Source organism: Natrix helvetica, assembly GCF_964273705.1.
Source record: "Natrix helvetica genome assembly, chromosome: Z".
Taxonomy (NCBI): Eukaryota; Metazoa; Chordata; class Lepidosauria; order Squamata; family Natricidae; genus Natrix; species Natrix helvetica.
The window spans coordinates 33764355-33784366 of NC_138554.1; the positions used below are offsets into that span (position 1 = coordinate 33764355).

Genomic DNA, 20012 nt, shown 5'->3' on the forward strand with positions numbered 1-20012 from the left:
TTCTTTTCATGGCAATGTGCAAATATTGCAATATACAAATGTGTCCTAGGAGGCAGGTAATCATTTAATAAATCTGAAACATGAAAAAATAGAATATTTACCATGATGATACAACAACACTTACATAATACAAAGCCTTACTGTTATTTTCTTTGTCTTTTTATTCTTTTATGTGTCTTATAAATATCTAATTTACTTTGTCATTTTATCCTTCCTTTTTAGTGATGGAGAACCAAACAGAGGTGAGAGAATTCTACTTAATAGGCTTGACTAACCTCTTTAAACTTCAAAATCTTCTATTTATAATCTTTCTGCTGTTGTACCTGGCCATATTGGTGGGGAATGGTATGATTATTATTTTAATCTTAACAGAACCACATCTTCACACTCCCATGTATTTTTTCCTTGGAAATCTTTCCTGCCTTGACATCTTCTTCTCTACCGTTACTGTGCCAAAGATGCTAGCAGGATTTCTAACAGAGCTGCACACAATTTCTTTTAAGGGCTGCATGGTCCAGCTGCATTTTTTCCACTTCTTGGGAAGTAGTGAAGGCATTCTTCTTGCAGTCATGGCCTATGACCGCTATGTTGCAATATGCAATCCATTGCATTACACTCTCATCATGAGAAAGGAGGTTTGTGTGTTAATGGCAACAGTTGCCTGGTGCACTGGATTTTTCCATGCCTTAATGCATGCAGTGGTGACTGCTCGTCTTCCCTTCTGTGGACCAAATCACATTGAACACTTTTTCTGTGACATCAAGCCTTTGTTGAAACTGGCCTGTGGTAGCAAATACCTCAACCTCATGCTTCTCAGTACTGTGACCAGTTGTATTGTTATGAGCCCATTTGCCTTCATAGTTCTCTCCTATCTCTATATTATTACCTTTCTGCTTTTAAAAATACAGTCCTGGAGTGGTTGGCAAAAAGCCTTCTCCACTTGTGGGTCACACTTGATTGTGGTGGCTTTACTTTATGTTCCCGTGTTGTCCAATTACATGCTTCCCAATGTGGGTATCTCATCAGAACAGGACATGATGGTAACACTCATATATAGTGCAGTTATCCCAGTTTTAAACCCACTTATTTATACACTGAGAAATCAGGAAGTTAGAAGAACAATGAAAAAGATTATGGATAAAAAAAGAGTAACTTTCTTGTGAATTAAAATGCTGGAAAGATACTGCATCCATTATCCTTTTCTTTCAGAAGTAGAAGTTTCCTTCCAACTAACATTCCCTATCTATTTGAATGAAATCTGCAATTTTGCTTTAAAGAAAATTGCCAGGGTTTATTATAAAATTATTTCCTAAGGACACCTTGCCATGTCACCTTTACATTTGTTTTAGCTTCAGAAAAATGATGTTAGCTTCTGGATCTTAAACATGTGGATTGGAGGCCAGTCCTGTAAAACATTGAATTTGTATCCCCCCCCCCCTTTGCACAAATATGGTCATGGAAACTAATTTGGAAATAATTATAAAATTAAAATCTGACATTGCCATCTGAGATCAGATTGTCATTCCTTTATGTTCTCACATTTTAAAATGTAAAGTCTAAGTAGAATTTTACATGATTTTCTTGTTCACCTACAAGGAAATCAAAATCCAAGTTGGAAACTTATTTTTCAATCTTTGCTGTAAACTTTTTGTACTGTTTAATTAAATGCTTGCCTCTGGTAGTACATCATCATAAATGATATTAACTCTCATATATAGTGCCATTACACCAGTTTTAAACCCACTTCTTTATATATTGAGAAATCAGGAAGTTAAAATGACAATGAGAAAAAATCTGGGAAGGAAGATTTTCATATTTGGGTGAAAGAAAAAAATGAAAAATCTAATCAATTTTATTTTACTGCCTTTCAATTAAATTCTCATATGTCTAAATATGCTTCTCTCCTGCATGCTTGGATATCAGCTTGGAAATGAGATCAGATGGTGGGAAAGTGAAACACTACCAAATAGAGAAGGACTAATATTTTGTAGTATTAGTGTTGCAACAATGTTCAGCTATGCTGTCAAGGCAGAAAATAGTAAGACTTTCAAGACTGATGACAGGTCTTCAAGATAGATCAAGTCAGGAAACTAAGCTGAAATATTATTTTATAGATATAGGTTATAATGGCTATCTTGAAAGGCACATCTTTTTTCTTTCCCTTCCTCTTATAGCAAAGGGAGTGAGGAAGCCTGTAGATTTTGCTCTTCAGTGTAGAAAGATCAGAGAAAGAGAGAACAAGATACTGATATCATGACAAAACTTGCATGCATATCTTTATTTATGTTGAACATTCTCCACAAAATAAAATTCAACATATAAATTAATTCTTAGGGTAAATCTAAGGTTGTACATCTCCTTGAGTCAGATGATCCAGTCAATTTTCTTGAAAGTATTGTGAAATGGGTTGGGGTGAAAATTTCTGTTTCAAAGACTTTCAGTAAACTTCCATGTTTCAGAGTCTACCGTTGCTCCATTTCTGCTTCATCATCCTATGCATGCTGCTTCCCTGACATTTTAAGAAACAACCAAAGAGGTTGGATATAAATGCATAATTTTATTTTTCCTGAACATATGTGAATATTTCTATTATCTGCAGTGTAATAAAGCCTATCACCATTAATTAAATGCATATGTAAGCTTACCATCAAAATAGCAACATTTTCATACATTATTCAATCAGTGGATATATTACACCATTCAGATTAAAACAAATATTCATGAATAGCTTTCTTTGTGTCCTGCATCCCTTTGAATTTTCTACAACATTTTAAAAATAAATATTTATTTGAGATTTTCATTAAGCAAGTACATTATTTTGTTTTAAAATTTATTTTTATATATTAGCAGAACAGAAATTATTAAATGTACAGTAGATAAAGTTGGCAAGTTCTAGAATGAAAATTGTGCAGGTCCCCATGGCATCTAATTTTGAAATCATTTCAACCCCATTGGCATTTCAACCCCATTGCATGTTTTCTCTACTTTGCCTTTAGGATTTTTGACAATAGATAATTTACTTATGGCCCTGAGAAGGAGGGAAGAGAAGAGAAATTGTCATTCAGTCCTAGAGAAGTCAAAGCAAAAGAGTACTTCTATCTTGAAATCGTTGTCCTTAAAAAAGGTAGTGAAGATTTTGGATAGTCTTTCATATCCAATGAATATATCCTAAAGCAATGAAATACTATTATTGAAATTCCTGCTTCTGATCTGGCCTACCAAGAAAAGTGGACACTGAATTTAAAACATTTCTCAGGTTGTTATGATCTGTAGTGGGACTAATTGTATGTGGCTCCTTATACAAAATGTCCAGAAAAACAAAGGGCTGCAAGATTCACTTGATTCAGAAGTTGAAAGAGGGAAATTGGCCAAAAACTATACTTGCCCCCCCCCTCCTTATTTTTTTTTCCTTTGAGATATCCATCAAACTCTTTTTTAAATTTTGCAGGAATAACACAGAATGTCCTGTAGCAAACATTAGATATATTCTCAATGTCAGTTGGATTGGCGGTTGATTTCCCCAGGCTTATGATCCTGGGGGATTTCAATCTGCCTTTCATTGGCGAGACATCCAAGACAGCTCGGGAGTTCATGGCTTCCATGACGGCTATGGACCTAACTCAGTTAATTCAAGACCCCACCCATAAAGGGGGATACACGCTCGACCTGATTTTTGTCTCTGGGCAGTGGATGAATGATCTAGATTTAGGGAATATTTCTATTCAACCCTTGTCATGGTCTGATCATTTCCTTATTAGGCTTTACTTCCATACTGCTACCCCTTGCCGCAGGGAGGCGGAACTGACTAGATGGTTCCTCCCCAGGTGCCTGATGGACCCTGAAAGGTTTCTGATGGAGCTTGGGACTCTTCCTGAATCCCTTGCTCACAACTCGCCCAAAGCCCTAGTGGAAGCCTGGGATAGGGTGGCCACTGGGGTCTTGGATCGTGTTGTGCCTTTGTGGTCTCTGACCCGGTATCGATACCGGGTGGCTCCCTGGTTTACCGAGGAGCTCCAGGAGATGAAACGCCAGAAAAGATGCCTAGAGAGTGGCTGGAGGGCCAGCCGGTCTGAATCTGATCGAACACAACTAAGAATTCATATTAAATCCTAATTAGTGGTGATAAAAGCGGCAAAACAGCAACATTTTCCCGCTCTTATCGCATCCGCAGATAACTGCCCAGCCACCCTGTTTAGGGTGACCTGTTCCTTACTTAATCAAGGAGTTGGGAAAGACCCCTTGCAGGGTAGGGCTGAAGAATTTGTTTAGTATCTGCAGGATAAAATCTCTCAGATCCGGACAGGCTTGGACTCTGACTGGGTAGATTCAGGTGGGTTGATGAGGATGAATCTTGTGGAGACAATCTGGGATGAGTTTGATCCTGTGACCCCCGAGGGCATGGACAGGATTATGGGGAGACTCAGTGCTGCCACTTGTGTGCTGGACTCGTGTCTCTCTTGGTTAGTTTCGGCTTCCCAGGAAGTGACATGAGGCTGGCTCCAGGCGATTACCAATGCTTCATTGAGAGAGGGTTCTTTCCTACCACCTTGAAGGAGGTGGTGGTGAGGCCCTTCCTTAAGAAGCCTTCCCTGGATCCAGCTTCTTTAGCAACTATCATCCAGTCTCCAACCTTCGCTTTGTAGCATAGGTTGTCGAGAGTGTGGTAGCACGTCAGTTTCCCCAGTACCTGGATGAAGCTGTCTACCTGGATCCGTTTCAGTTGGGTTTCAGGCCCGGATACAGCACGGAGACGGCATTGGTTGCGTTGGTCAATGATCTCTGGTGGGCCTGGGGACAGGGGCTGCTCCTCTGTCCTGGTCCTTTTAGACCTCTCGGCGGCTTTTGATACCATCGACCATGGTATCTTACTTACTTACTTACTCAGAGGGTTGGGAGTGGGGGGCACTGTTTTATGGTGGTTCTCCTCCTACCTGTCGGATTGGTCGTAGTTCATGTTGACTGGAGGGCAGGGATCGACCCCGAGGCACCTCACTTGTGGGATGCCCAGGCGTCAGTTCTCTCACCCCTCCTGTTCAACATATATATGAAACCGCTGGGCAAGATCATGGTTTTGGGGTACGATATCATCAATATGCTGATGATACCCAACTTTTCATCTCTACCCCAAACCACCCAACGTGATGCCCTCAACGTGATGTCCCGATTCCTGAAGTCTGTGCAGATTTGGATGGGGGAGGAACAGACTCAAGCTCAATCCCTCCAAGACTGAGTGGCTGTGGTTTCTGTTATCCCGATTTGTGCATCTTGTCTCAACTTTGATGATAGGGGGAGAAATTTTAGCCCCCTCAGAGAGGTCCCACAATCTGGGAGTCCTCCTGGACATGCAGCTTTGTTTAGAAGAACACCTGACAGCTGTGACCAGGGGGGGCTTTTACCAGGTTCACCTGGTACGTCAGTTGTGCCCCTTCCTGGATCGGGATGCTCTATGCACAGTCACTCATGCAGTAGTCCTTTCTGGGCTACTAAAATTCTCTCTACATGGGGCTGCACTTAAAGAGCTGGTCCAGAATGCGGCTAAACGGGTTATCATGGGGGATACCTAGATGCTCCCATGTTACACTGGTTGCCAGTTGTTTTCCAGGTGCAATTCAAGGTACTACTTATGACCTTTAAAGGGCTCCATGGCTTTGGCCCAGGGTACCTGCAAGACCACCTACTGCCACCAGTAGCCTCCCACCGTCCAGTACGATCCCACAGAGTTGGCCTCCTCAGGGTGCCGTCAGCCAGACAGTGTCAGTTGGCGACTCCCAGAGGGAGAGCCTTCTCTGTGGGAGCATCTTCCCTCTGGAATGAGCTGTCCCCGGAGCTTCACATAATCCCTGACCTCCGGTCCTTCTGACACGCCCTAGAAAGATGGCTTTTCCAGCAAGCCGGCCTGGCCTGTTAATTTTTATCTAATTTTAAAAATGTTATTGTTATATTAATTGGGTTTGGGTTTTTTGATACTTATCTAATTTCCTTTTAACTTTTGTGATATGTGTTTTTTAATGTTGTACACCATCCTGAGTCCTTTGGGAGAAGGGTGGCATATAAATTCAATAAATCCAAATCCAAATCCAAATGACTATAGTTCACAGATTATTACAGTAATCTCTAATCCTTAATATTGCTCTTGATTTTAATTCAACCCTCACAACGAATAAACTGCAACAAAATCTGCAGTTTTGACTATTAATACAGAACTCATTTGTAATTCTATTTCAATTCTTTGGGGGAAAATATATTTGCTATTAAACATACAGGTAAATAGTCTTGATTGGTCAATCAAATAGTTTACATTCTCAGGCTCAGAAAACGTATTCCCACAGGTGCACACTGCTTCATGGATTGTTCTGTTTTCCCCAAAAGGCAGCCAATAATGGTTTGTAAATCAAGAATATACTGCAAACTTACACATATATATTCTACTAGAAGAATCTATTTTTTGTATTCTCTCAAAATTTATGGTTTACCTCTTGATTTTAAATTATCCTTATCTTCAATTATTTATCTTAACTTAGGAAAGGGTGTTATCAAGGTATGAATCATCTAAAATTAACAAATAGATATCATGTGAAGTATGTTATATAGAGCATTTATTCAGACTATCCATTCTGTCATTGAAATACATGGACAGTTCTTCAGGACCTTACAATATCTTTAAATAAATATATTTAAACAAATAATAAGTCTGGTGAAGTGCAAAAGAGGAGAAAGTTCTTCAATATATTATTTCATGTACATATTTAAGTTACTTCTGCAGATATCAAGATCACAGCATATTATTTTATCCTCCATGGAAGGTTCAGAGTTACAATTTATATTTAGCTGTGATTTTCAAGTATTAACTTGTTAAAGTAGCATTTTTTTTGTTATCTTCGAATTATAAATCAAAAAGTAAAACTAGAACGTTCCTGTCCTAACCCTAACTTCAACCTATTTCATTTCAACATTTTTGACACTTTGAAAGGATATACTGAGCTTTTAACACATCTAATGCCCAAACAAATAAACAATCATACTGTGTAGTCTGCAACAATTGAGCCCACAGTAAATTATACCAAAAATTACTCAATATCCTTTTAGCCTACTTTCATTATTTAAGAACTTTGAATTTATATTTTTTTCATTCTTGGTGGTTATGTTTTCTTCTTAGGCTGTAAGTGTCAGGAAATACCGTATTTTTCACCCTATAAGACACACTTTTTTACTCCAAAAAAGAGGGTGAAAATCTGGGTGCGTCTTATAGGCCGAATGTAGCCACCTGGGCAGTGGTGGGTTTCTGCTGGTTGGTCAATGAACGTGGAAGCCCCACCCCTGTCACTCACTCGCAAGTCCTTGGCGTTTTTTTGCATGGGGCGGGCCCGTACTCACTAAAGCAAGTACGGGGAAGTCCTTTGCGCCAGCTGGAAAAGGTCTTCACTTCCCCCCCCCCCCTGCAGCATGCCCCATGCAAAAAATGGCGAGATCTCTTCTGAGAAATGTCTTCTCGGGCTGGCCGGATCTCTCTCCAGATCTTGCGGCTTTTTCAGGGTTTTCTTTAAAAAAAAAAACCTGTCCGAACTACCTTGAAAACCTGCGATGTTGCTTTAAAACAAGCCTTTGCACAGCTGCCCGTCTTTCCCCTCTGAAAGCAACCTCGCAGGTTTTCACGATCGTCTGCAGAGGCGTTTTTTAAAAAGAAAACGGTCTTTTTTGGGGGGGGAACGGGCTGTGCATGTAGGAGCTGGTGGTCAGGGCGCCCTGAAGCAACACGCTCCGAAGCAGCGGAGCCTCGTCCTTTTTAAGCAGGCAGCAATCAGAGAGAAGGCGCGCTGCTTAAAGATTGCCTGCTTAAAGATCCCCTGCGAGGGAGATCCCTCCCCCCCAGCGGAGCCTTGTCCTTTTGAAGCAGGCAGCGATCAGAGAGAAGGCTTAAAGATTGCCTGCTTAAAGATCCCCTGCAAGGGAGATCCTTTCCCCCCCAGCGGAGCCTCGCTGGGGGGGAGGGATCTCCCTCGCAGGCGATCTTTAAGCAGGCGATCTTTAAGCAGGCGATCTTCGGAGCCCATCCACGGGAGGGGAGGGATCCCCCTCGCATTCCTCATCTTCCCGGATGGGCTGGTAAGGGGACAGAAAAGGTTGTTCTCCAGTTGGGACGGACAGAGGGACAGACAGACAGAGACACAGACACAGACACAGACACACACACACACACACACACACACACACACAGAGTGAGTGATTGAGTGAGTGACAGACAGACAGACAGACACACACACACACACATACACACAGAGTGACAGACAGAGAGGAAGGGCAGAGAGAGAAACACAGAGAGATAGAGAGGGAGGGAGGGAGAGAGAGTGAGAGACAGACAGACACACATGCAGAGTGACAGATGGAGGAGGGAGGTGAGAGAGAGACAGAGATACAGAGATAGACACACAGAAAGAATGACAGAGAGAGACAGAGGGGGGAGGGAGAGAGAGACAAAGAGCTAGACAGAGAGAGACAGACAGACACACACATACAGAGTGACAGATGGAGGAGGGACGAGAGAGAGACAGAGATACAGAGACAGACAGACAGACAGACACACAGAAAGAATGACAGAAAGAGACAGAGGTGGGAGGGAGAGAGAGACAAAGAGCTAGACAGAGAGAGACAGACAGACAGACACACAGAGAAACAGAAAGAGAGAGAAAGAGAAAGAAAGGCAGAAAAAATGAAAAAAGAAAAGAAAAAAAAAAGAAAGTGGGAGAGAGAGATGAAAGAAACAAACAAAGAAAGAAAACTTATGACCACAATTGAGCCCAAAATTTTGGTTGCTAAGCAAGAGCGTCGTTAAGTGAGTTTCACCACAATCTCCTTTTTACAATCTCCTTTCCAGCAGCATTCACTCAAACCAGATGCATATGAGGGGGTTATGAGACCACTAGATGAAATATGGCTGGATAAGAGAGCACCAGATGAAATATAAGGGGGGAAGGGAAATGAAGAACATATTGGTAATATTGAGAGTTCTTTCATTTCTGGATTTCTTGCAGAAAATTGTTCTTAAACTGCTGTTAACTTTATATAGTTGATATAAAATATTTTACTACAGTATTTGGTTCAGAATCTTTTTTTTCTAGCTTTTCCTCCTTTAAAATTGGGTGCGTCTTATATTCCGGAGCGTCTTATAGGGCGAAAAATACGGTAATATCAGATGTGTGACATAGTACCATAGCAGCAAGTTAACACTGGACCAATGAAAAGCATATTGGTACAATTACATTTAATCTTTCAGCTACTGTGATGGACAGAATAATATTCTGAAGCTATGAACATTGCTATTATTTCTAAAGGCCAAAAAAGGAACAAAAACAAACTCTAAAATATTTTAGCTCAGCAGGTAAAAATATCTATACACAAGAAAGGGAATATTTTGTACTTTGATAAAGGAAGAGAGAAGCTAAATAGATGTTATTTTCTTACATTTGATATCTAGAATAATTTGAAGATACTGAAATGATGTTTTCTAAATCTGATAAACTTTTAAGACTTATGGCATTAAAATCAAGATGGCAATCTTCTTCATCAGAAATAACCATCAAAATTACACTATCACTGGATGGTCAGATTTATTCTTGCTAACACATTTTAAAGAAGATTTTAAGTACAAACAGCAGCCAAGATATATTATAATCTGTTGGGGTCAACATTGCCAAGAAATGAAGCCCTTCACTAAGTCAATATTCCAGGCCTAGACATATAGCCAAATTTTCTAGGTCTTCCAAAAGGCCAACAGATTTGTGACCACCCCAATCTTAGGTGGGATGATGTTTGAGAGAGCAGGCAAAAAAAGTATTTCTCCTGGTCCCTGGCAGTTGACATTCCTTGGGGGATTGGACCTGGAACATTGCCATCCTGCTAGACTAGATTGGATGGTTAGAAATATTTGAAAGAGTACTTTTGCCATTTTACATTTCTTATAGTGCAGTTACTACAGTTTTGAACCCACTTATATATACACTGAGGAATGAAAAGGTTAAAATGGCAATGAAAAAGATGTTGTTAGCAAACTATTAATAGTAGATAAAATTGTTTTGCAGATGAAAACATAATCTCCAGTAATATAATAAAAATGTAAGCAGTAGAATCGCAATTGCTTCTTGCTGATCACAACATTACCTTTGGGGAAATATATGCAAAAGACATGTCTAAAGCAGTATCTTTTGAAATATAACTTTCTTTTCAGAGCCAGTTAGGTATAGTGGTTAAGGCCCCAGGGTAGAAAGCAGGAGATAATGAGTTCTAGTCCTGCCTTAGACATAAAAACCAATTTGGTGATCTTGGGCTAGTCATTTATTCTCAGCCTAACTCACCTCACAAGGTTGTGGTTGTGGGGAAAATAGGAAGAGAATGGAGTGTTGGAATTGTCACTGCCTTGAGTTATTAGTAAAAATAATAATAATAAAGGCAGGATATAAATAAATAAATTCTTGGAGTGCAATTATTTAAATATAAGCCAGTAGTGTGCTGAAATCACCAGAACAGCCAATGAAATCCTAGACTACATTAACAGAGGGATCACATGAAATGTTAGTACCAATTTATAGTGCCTTGGTAGGACAAGACTTGCAATACTGCATCCATTTTTGGTCATTACACTAAATAAAAAAAGATGTTGAGATTCTAGGAAGAGTTCAGAGAAGAGCAACCAAGATGATTAGGGGACTGGAGGATAAAACACATGAAAAAAAGCTGCAGGAATTGGGTATGTCTAGTCTAGTGAAAAGAAGGACTAAGGGTTACATGGTAGCAGTGCTCCAATATTTAAGGGGTAACCAACAAGAGGGGAGCAATCTATTTTCCAAAACTCCAGAAGGCAAGGCAAGATACAATCAAGGAGAGAATCAAGCTAGAACTAAGGAGAAATTTCTTGACAGTGAGAGCAATTAACCTGTCAAGATTCTGACTAATGAACCCAACCAATTCAGCATTGTGAGACTTGAACTATTTTATTTCATTTTGTACATCATTTTGGCACAAATGAAAACAAAACCAGCTTTAAGAATTACCCAATGTTAGATCTGCGCAACAAGAGAACAGACTGTGGACACGAAGTGACTTAACAGCTCTTTATTAGTAGAAGAAGTGATCCAGCTTGCTCTGTGGCCAGAGGGTTCCCCTTTTATAGGGCTCGGGTACGCCTCTCGACCAATCAGAGCGATACCTGTTTCCCGCTGTAGCAGCGGACCAGAGAGGAGACTTCCTGCGATATATGCTAATATCTAACACCCCTCCCCTCTTAGACGGAACATTGCGGTTGGTTATGTAGTCCTTAAGGTATGTTGGAGTTTGCCTTACTCTAGTGGAGCGTCGCAGTACGGGTTGGTCAGGAGTGGTTGCAGGATCGGCTGCTTTCTCAGTTTCGAGTCCGGGGGTTTGCATGCTTTCGTTGCTCGGGTGTTCGGGGGTCTGCTTGCTCACGTTGCCTGGGGGTTGTTCCGTTTCGTGCTCGGCCTCTTGTTCTGACCGGGGCTCGCAGGTGTCATAGCTCTCTGTGTTGGGGCTCTCAAGTGGCTGACTTTGCGTTGGTAGGTAGCTCTCGTCCTCGGTTCGTAGGTCTGAGTGTGCCAGGCGACCCCGAAGTTGATCGATGTGCCTTTTCCAGTTCTGCCCATCTTCCAGTTCTAACAGATACGATCGTGGACCTGTGATGCCAATGACCCTTGCCGGCATACACAATGTTCCCCCTGCATAGTTGTGGGCGTATACTGAATCCCCTATGCTAAAGCTCCGAATTTTGCTTGTGGAGTCTGGGGGTGTTGTGGCAGAGTAATTTGGGTGAAGACGGTCCAGGTGAGACCGTAGACGGCGGCCCATGAGTAGCTCAGCGGGGCTCCTACCCGTCGTTGCGCTGGGGGTAATGTGTTGGATTAATAGGTAATGGTCAATGCGTGTTTGCCAATCACCTGGACCCATCCTAGCGAGGGCCTCTTTTGCGGATCGCACCATTCTCTCCGCCTGTCCGTTTGATGCCGGATGGAATGGCGCGACGAGGGCATGCCGAATTCCCTGACCTGCTAAGTATGTTTAGAATTGCATGGCCGTGAACTGGGGCCCGTTATCGGAGACCAGGAGGTCGGGCAGGCCATGAGTGGCAAAAAGTCGCCGTAGAACCTTAATGACTGCCTCTGCCATGGTTGAAGTCATTAGGACTACTTCTAGCCATTTGGAGTATGCATCCACAACTATAAGGAACGTCTGACCTTGAACTGGCCCTGCGAAGTCGATGTGTATTCTTGACCAGGGTGCTTTAGGCTTTTTCCATTCTGTGGCGGGCGCTTCCGGGAGTGCTGGTCTCGATTCTTGGCATGGATCGCAAGTGGCCACCCACTCCTCTATCTCTTTATCCATGTTTGGCCACCAAATGTAACTTCTCGCTAACGCCTTCATCCTAACGATCCCCGGGTGCCCAACATGTAATGCATCCAACACATTTCTACGTAACGCATAAGGAATAACAACTCGATCCCCCCACAATAAACAACCTTGTAACACTGAGAGTTCGTCCCGTTTCGACCAAAACACTTTGAATTCCGGGCCAACGTTTCCCTTCGGCCACCCCCTCCAAACCCAAGTTTGAACTTGCTTTATTAAACTGTCTTTAGAGGAGAACCTTGCAACGTCGCAGGAAGAAACCGGTCCAGAGTCCAAACAGTCAATGAGCAACACCGGTACTTTGGGAGTGGGGTCTGGCAAAAGGTCCGGTAGTGGGCAACGGCTGAGTGCGTCTGCGTGTCCTAGAGTGGAGCCCGGTCGATGTATCAGCTTGTATGAATATGCAGCCAGGAAAACAGTCTGTTGCTTTCACTAGCACTTGTTTTACAGTTCCCCATGCACTCTGCAAAGAACCCACACATTCCGTTAAGCTCACCAAGGAGAGGGGTTCCTGAGGAGATTCTGGCATGGGGATAAATTCCATCCCCATGACTACTTTGAGTGAGATAACCTCATGCTGCTATGTAGAGCATCATTATATGCAACCTTGGCAAACATTGGGGTAATCAATCTCCCTCATCCCAATCCACCTAATGGAGTTGTTTTTGGGAAAATAGATAAAGGAAAGAGTCTTGTGTTTGTTCAGTTATTTATAAAAATAATAAAAATGAGAAATAAAAAAATGATCAATTAACAGGGTTTGAAGGGAGCTTGGATACCTTCTAGTCCAGTGATGATGAACCTAGGGCACGCGTGCCACAAGTGGCACGCGGAGCCATTTGTCAGGGCAGGCGAGGCGCTGCCCTATCAGCTGGCCAGCACGCATGTGCATGCTTGTCAGCTAAGTTCACCGTCTTTAAAAGCCATTTTTTTGCCCTCCCCAGGCTCCAGAGGCTTTATAGGAGCCTGGGGAGGGCAAAAAGAGCCTCCTCGCGCCCCCCAGAGGCCCTCCGGAGGCTTCAGGGACCGTCTGGAGGCTTTCCTGACACCTTCGGAGCACTCAAAACGACCCCCCAAGCAAACCAGAAGTCATTTCCGGTTTGCTCAAGGGTCGTTTTAAGCGTTCCGAAGGCTTCAGGGAAGCCTCCGGACAATCCCTGAAGTCTTCGGAACGCTTAAAACGACCCTCTGAGCAAACCAGAAGTGACTTCATCAGGGAAGCCTCCGGACAGTCCCTGAAGCCTCCGGAGGATCTCTGGGGGGGGAGGCTCTTTTCGCCCTCCCCAGGCTCCTATAAAGCCTCTGGAGCCTGGGGAGGGTGAAAAAAGCATGTAAAAATGGGGGAGGTCACGCTTGTTGTGCACACATGCGCACTGGGGGTCGTGCATTGCATTATGGGTGAGACACACCCGCACACGACCCCCCGGCTCTCCCCCACTTGTGACACGTGAGCCAAAAAAGGTTCGCCATCGCTGTTCTAGTCCAACTCTTCTTGTCCAATCCTTGGCAGTAAATCATATACTATTTCAAATTGTTGTCCAATCAGTTCTTTAAATTCTCCAGTGTTGGAGAACTCACAAGTTCTGGAGGCAACTCATTCCACTGATTAATTGTTCTAACTATCAGGAAATTTCTGTGAGTACATAACAGTAGCAGTAGATTGGTTCAGGCTTTGCTGAAGCTGAAACGCAAGTAGGCCGTGAGAAAATGACCTTCAAAAGTGCTTGCATAGGATGTTGGCTAACTGCAACATTTAACTATAACTGTTTTCTTGTTACAATGTTTGATAACTGTCTTCTTGTTATTTGTGGGAAATTACTGAGTGTACTTTTTCTTGTACGTGCCTATCTCCCAGCCGTTGTAAAAACTATGCAATAAAGGGGTTTGTGCAGGACACGTCAGGAGGAATGTAGCATTACATTCTCCGGGCACCTTGTGCTTGCCTCCCTCGAGCAAACTCTTTGTGTGATGTCTTGAATTGCGGCATTCGTCCACGCGTGGACCCTCCAAATTCCCGGTGAGGACCGGGGTTCGTTCCCCTGTCAGAAGGGGAACCCTGAAGGCTCAGGCAGACGAATCCGGACACAAGTGTGTTGCAGATCTCGATGCGACATCTGGGGGCTTCGTCCGGGATTTTGTCATGTCTTGGCGCCTTCGTGGGCACGACCGTTATCTAGCGGTGTGCTCTCCTTCACTCCTGTGAACTTACCCGGCCGGACGTGCCACTGTACACGTAAGTCATGGGCTCCTCGGGCTCTAAAGTTTCTGCTCATCACCGAGAGGAACTTTTCGCTCTTGTGAAGAGTGATAATTGTATCCAAAAGATTAATGGCATTACTGTCTATCCACTTTCTCGCAAATCTATCGCTTCCTTTCTCTTTTATGTCCGTGAAAAATGTCCCGCCTATCCAGAAGAAGGTAACCTTAAAAAAATTACTTGGACACGTCTCGGGAAATTCCTCCATGAGGCTCCCCGAGCGCCACCCGACATCTTGGTCACCTGGAGGGCTGTTATGTTTGCTTTAGAAACTCTCTATCCTAATCCTCCTTCAGAAAATTCCTTTTCTTCTTCCGTTCCTAACTCTTCCCTTCGAACGAAACTCCGAAGGTGTCTCCACCTCCTTATGAGGCTCCTAAACTTTCAGTCACTTCCTCCGCTCCCCCTGCGGAGCCCTTTGCTTCTCCTCCCTCTGAATTTCCTGTTGAATTGCCCGATGTGGATCCGCGGGCTGGCTCCTTTTCTGCTTTTGTTGCTTCTGCCAAATCCACACTTTCTTTTGAATCAGAAGCCTCAACCTCTACCTACCCCCTACACTTAAATCGGGGAGGTGTGGGTCCCTATCATGATAATTTTAATCAAAGGGACCTGAGACATCTGAAGGAGGCTGTAACCCAATATGGAATCCATTCTCCATATGTGACGGGATTACTTGATTCTTTAACTGAAACTGATGTTGTAATGTTAATGTATGATTGGAAACTTTTGTTTTCTATGTTGCTTACCCCTGCCCAATTTGTCATCTGGTTTTCGGAATATAATAAAATGGCAGATGCTGAGATTGTTTGGGGGCTGCCCCAAGGCGTCCAAGGTGATCACATAAAAGGCACCGGACAATTTGCCAGCCTTGTTCAGCAGCAAAATACCCCGCGCCGAGCTTTTGCTATCATCCGCCTGTGCGCCATGGGAGCGCTCAAACAAGTGGATGATGCAGATGGCCGCTCAGCTCAGAATTTTTTAAAAATAATTCAAGAACCAAGTGAGCCTTATGCCACCTTTATTAATCATCTCCAACTTGCCTTGGAGAGGCAAACTCTTTGTGTGATGTCTTGAATTGCGGCATTCGTCCACGCGTGGACCCTCCAAATTCCCGGTGAGGACCGGGGTTCGTTCCCCTGTCAGAAGGGGAACCCTGAAGGCTCAGGCAGACGAATCCGGACACAAGTGTGTTGCAGATCTCGATGCGACAAATTTCTTCTTAGTTCTAGGTTGATTCTCTCCTGGATTAATTTCTATCCATTGCTTCTTGTTCTACCCTCATGTACTTTGAAGTACTTCAAATATATAGCCACTCATTTATTATAAGGCAACTTATAATAAAATCCATAAAATACACAAAATGATGATGATGATGATGATGATGATGATGATGATGATGATGATGATGATGGAGGAGGAGGATCATCATTTGAAACACTACACCACATATCACAGTTGAGGGCCGCTGTACCAGGAGATGGCAGTTGAAGAAAAAATATTGAAATATCGCAACCTGGCCATCAAAACCATACATCTCCTTGGTCATGTGGCCAGCATGACTAAACACTGAAGGCCCATGGAATGCTGTTACCTTCCTACCAACAGTGGTTCCAAGTAACGGGAACCTGTTACTTGGCACTAGGGATTTGAATTGCCAAACTGCTGACTTTTCTGATCAACCAGCTCAGCATCTTAACCACTGAGCCAATTTTCCCTAGACTTGGTTAACCAACAGGCAATTTAAAAATGTATTCCTTTTGGTATCCATCTCAAATCCAACTACTTTTCATTATTATAGCAATGGCATAAACTCTAAGTAAGAATTCCAATTGTAGAGCAATGCCCATTTTACTTTTATAATGTGGCTCATGTATTGATAAAAAAATCTACAAAAAATGTTATAGAAGACATATAGGATACAATGTGTGTGCACATTGTGATCTTGAAACAAACAAACACAAACAGAATCTGGTCTGTCTTGGAAAATAAACTTTCCCCTTAAACAAACAGCAGAGATAGATACACACACATACATTACACACACACACACACACACACACACACACACACATTCTATATATACATATATACATACACACCAGTAGTAGGATTCAAAAAATTTTTGATACAGATTCTGTGAGTGTGGCTTGGTGGACATGGCTTGGTGGGCATGGCAGGGAAAGGATACTGTAAAATCTCCATTCCCACCCCACTCCAGGGGAAGGTTACTGCAAAATCCTCATTTCCTACCAATCAGCTGGGCCAGCCAGAGGTGGTATTTGCTGGTTCTCTGAATTACTCAAAATTTCTGCTACTGGTTCTCCAGAACTGATCAGAACCTGCTGAATACCACCTCTGATACACACACAGACACACACACACACACACACACACAAACACACACAGAATTTTGCTATTCCTTACAGAGAGAAAAAAATGTTCGTTAAAATACAGAAATTGGTGAAGATAATGTTTACATTCTTAAAGTCAGTGGGTATATCCCCATAGAGATTTATGCATCATGAATTCTTCCTTTTATTCCCCAGTGGAAACCAAGAAAAAATTATAAACATGCTGTAAAGAAACAAATTATTACTGATGTATTATATTTTAAAAGTTTCTTTCTTGCACAAGATCAACTGCACAATGTTGATCTTCTGCTTCTCAAACTCTACTTATCTTTAATTTTCACAGTAATTGGGAAACAGATACTCTCTTAAGGTATGTACTGTCTGAATATCTAATAGAAATTGATATTACTTTGGACATTTTATTAAGATGATTTTTTTTATTGAATCTATTATTTCTATTCACCATGGAAACATGCAGATATCCTTTATAGGTCAGCAACTGATAATTTCACTGAAGTACATAAAAGGAAGAAATGGAATACTCAGTATGATAACATACCCCTCAAACCCGACATATATTAATCTAGACTATGTATTTGCAGTTTATTTGTTGATTGGCCCAAATTAGGTTTAAAAAAAAATCCATGGAAACAAAAATCTTCCTGAAATGTTTTATATGGATACAACTCCTTTTCAAGAAGTAAAGAGGGACAACTTTGACTACTAAGACTTTTGCTTTAGAAAAAAGAAACTTTAATATTGTCCAGGTTGTCTCTTCATTTTAAATTATAGATGTCACCATCTATTTCTGTAGTTGCCAGGTGACATAGTTTATTGAGAAATCTGGGATGTTCTCTGAAAGACGTTAAGTTACAATTTATTTTTGGATGTCGTTTCCAACTTTACCATAAGTAAATACATATAAATATGTATTTATATGTTTTATATTCGTGATCAAAGACTAAAGCTGGAAATATATTAATTAATTCCTCCCCATGTAAAACACTTTGTAACATTTCCCAATTTTATTAAAGCAGGATAGTCTAAACAAAGTTAGTTCAAAGTCAACTTCAGATTCTGGTTTGTTTCTCCTTGCAGTTTCTTTTCTAATATAGCAGGTCAATTTGTCTGAATGCAGTACTAGTAGTTTCCAAGACTCTTGCATTATTTCTAGCAGCTGAAAACAAGATAACATTTCTCCCTATTGTGCAAACTGAAGATACCTAAGAGACATTCATTCATTTAATGACAAACAGTTTGAAGCAAATTTGAAGTGAAATAATGAAATAAAAGGAAAGGAAATGGGGAAAAAAGTTGAGAAAAGATAATAAAATATATTGGAATAAAGTTAGTTACATGTTTTAAACTCAAGGCAGTAAATTCAGGAAACCTTCTTTTTCCTTCAGTGGTAACAATCAACTTTATATATATGAACTATATGAAATAATGAAAAATGATATCATTACTAAGAATGTTTTTTATTAAGCATTGGAGATCTCAAAATATATTTGCATTAAAAAAATTCCTCATTTATTCAAATCTTAATGGCCCGTTCCTTAAGTTCTACCACAGTGGGAACTGTGTTTTGCCTAAAGTAAACAGTTATTTAACCTATCCCTTATTTATTATGTCTATATCTTTTTAAGCAATTTCTATGATCATTTTCTTCTTACTTTTAACAACACCTGCTTTTCTTATTTGCAAAATCATTTTCAAATCTTGAATAGTTATTTTGTCATCTATTTGTTTTAGCAATGAAGAACCATACAGAAGTGGAAGAATTCATCTTCTTGGGCCTGAACAATGATTTGGAGCTTCAGTATATATTCTTTGCCATTTTCCTCCTACTCTATATGGCCACATTAGTGGGGAATGGGGCTATTGTGATTGTAGTTTTAGCTGAACCTCGCCTTCACAGCCCCATGTATTTTTTTCTTGGAAATCTCTCCTGTCTTGATATTTTTCACTCCACAATAACTATTCCAAAGATGTTGTCTGGATTTCTAACAGAACCACACACAATTTCTTTCAATGGCTGCATGGTTCAGCTATTCTTCTTATATTTCTTGGGTAGTAGTGAAGGCATTCTCCTTGGAATCATGGCCTATGACCGCTATGTTGCAATATGCAACCCACTGCATTATACTGTTACCATGAGAAAAGAGTATTGTGTTTTAATGGCAACTGCCACTTTATTGACTGGTTTTTTCCATGCATTGATGCATGCAGTGGCGATGGCGCATCTTTCCTTCTGTGGGCCAAATATAATTGAACATTTTGTCTGTGACATCAAGCCATTGTTGAAACTGGCTTGTGGAAGCACACACCTCAACCTCATGCTCCTTAGTATTGTAACCAGCTGTGTTGTTATGGGCCCCTTTATCTTTATACTCCTCTCCTATCTCTACATTATCACTTTCCTTCTCTGCAAAGTACATTCAAAGCATAGTTTGCAAAAAGCCTTCTTTACCTGTGGATCCCACCTAACTGTGGTGGCTTTACTCTACATTCCTGTATTATTCAACTACATGCTTCCCACTGTGGGTACCTCCTCTCAGCGAGATATGATAGTAACCCTCCTTTATAGCACAATTACTCCAGTTTTGAACCCACTTATATATACCCTGAGAAACCAGGAGGTTAAAGTCGGGATGAAAAAGTTTTTTGGCAAAAAGTCTTACACATTTTGGTGAAAGGAAATGTTGGAAATATATTCATATCTAAAGAGATAATTACATAAGTGTACCATATATTGGTCTCAGCGCTGACATTTTTAAAAGCTTTTTGTACATACGCATGTAAGAATTTCATTCAATACATTATAATATTATTAATTAATAAATATATTATTTTTACATGATGTTAAGTAACCTGGTCTGATGAAACAAGAAAATGAGTAGATCAAGTTTTACCAAAGGCTCACTTTCATTGAGATTTCATGAATGAGGATGGACTTGGTCATCCATTCTGGTTTATCAAACCAATTAAAGGTC

The 20012-nt window shown here is 41.3% G+C and overlaps 2 protein-coding genes across 2 annotated transcripts; both read left to right on the forward strand.

Annotated features, from left to right (window-relative positions):
- Positions 1-224: 224 nt before the first annotated feature.
- On the forward strand, positions 225-1163 carry LOC309381776 (olfactory receptor 12D1-like; the record flags this gene model as incomplete). Its single annotated transcript, XM_081933063.1, has 1 exon — positions 225-1163. The coding sequence occupies one exon, from the start codon at positions 225-227 to the stop codon at positions 1161-1163; it is 939 nt and encodes a 312-aa protein (XP_081789189.1).
- Positions 1164-18773: 17610 nt separating this feature from the next.
- LOC309381777 (olfactory receptor 12D3-like) lies at positions 18774-19712 on the forward strand (the record flags this gene model as incomplete). The annotated part of the gene is made up of 1 exon (XM_081933064.1): positions 18774-19712. The coding sequence occupies one exon, from the start codon at positions 18774-18776 to the stop codon at positions 19710-19712; it is 939 nt and encodes a 312-aa protein (XP_081789190.1).
- Positions 19713-20012: the final 300 nt, after the last annotated feature.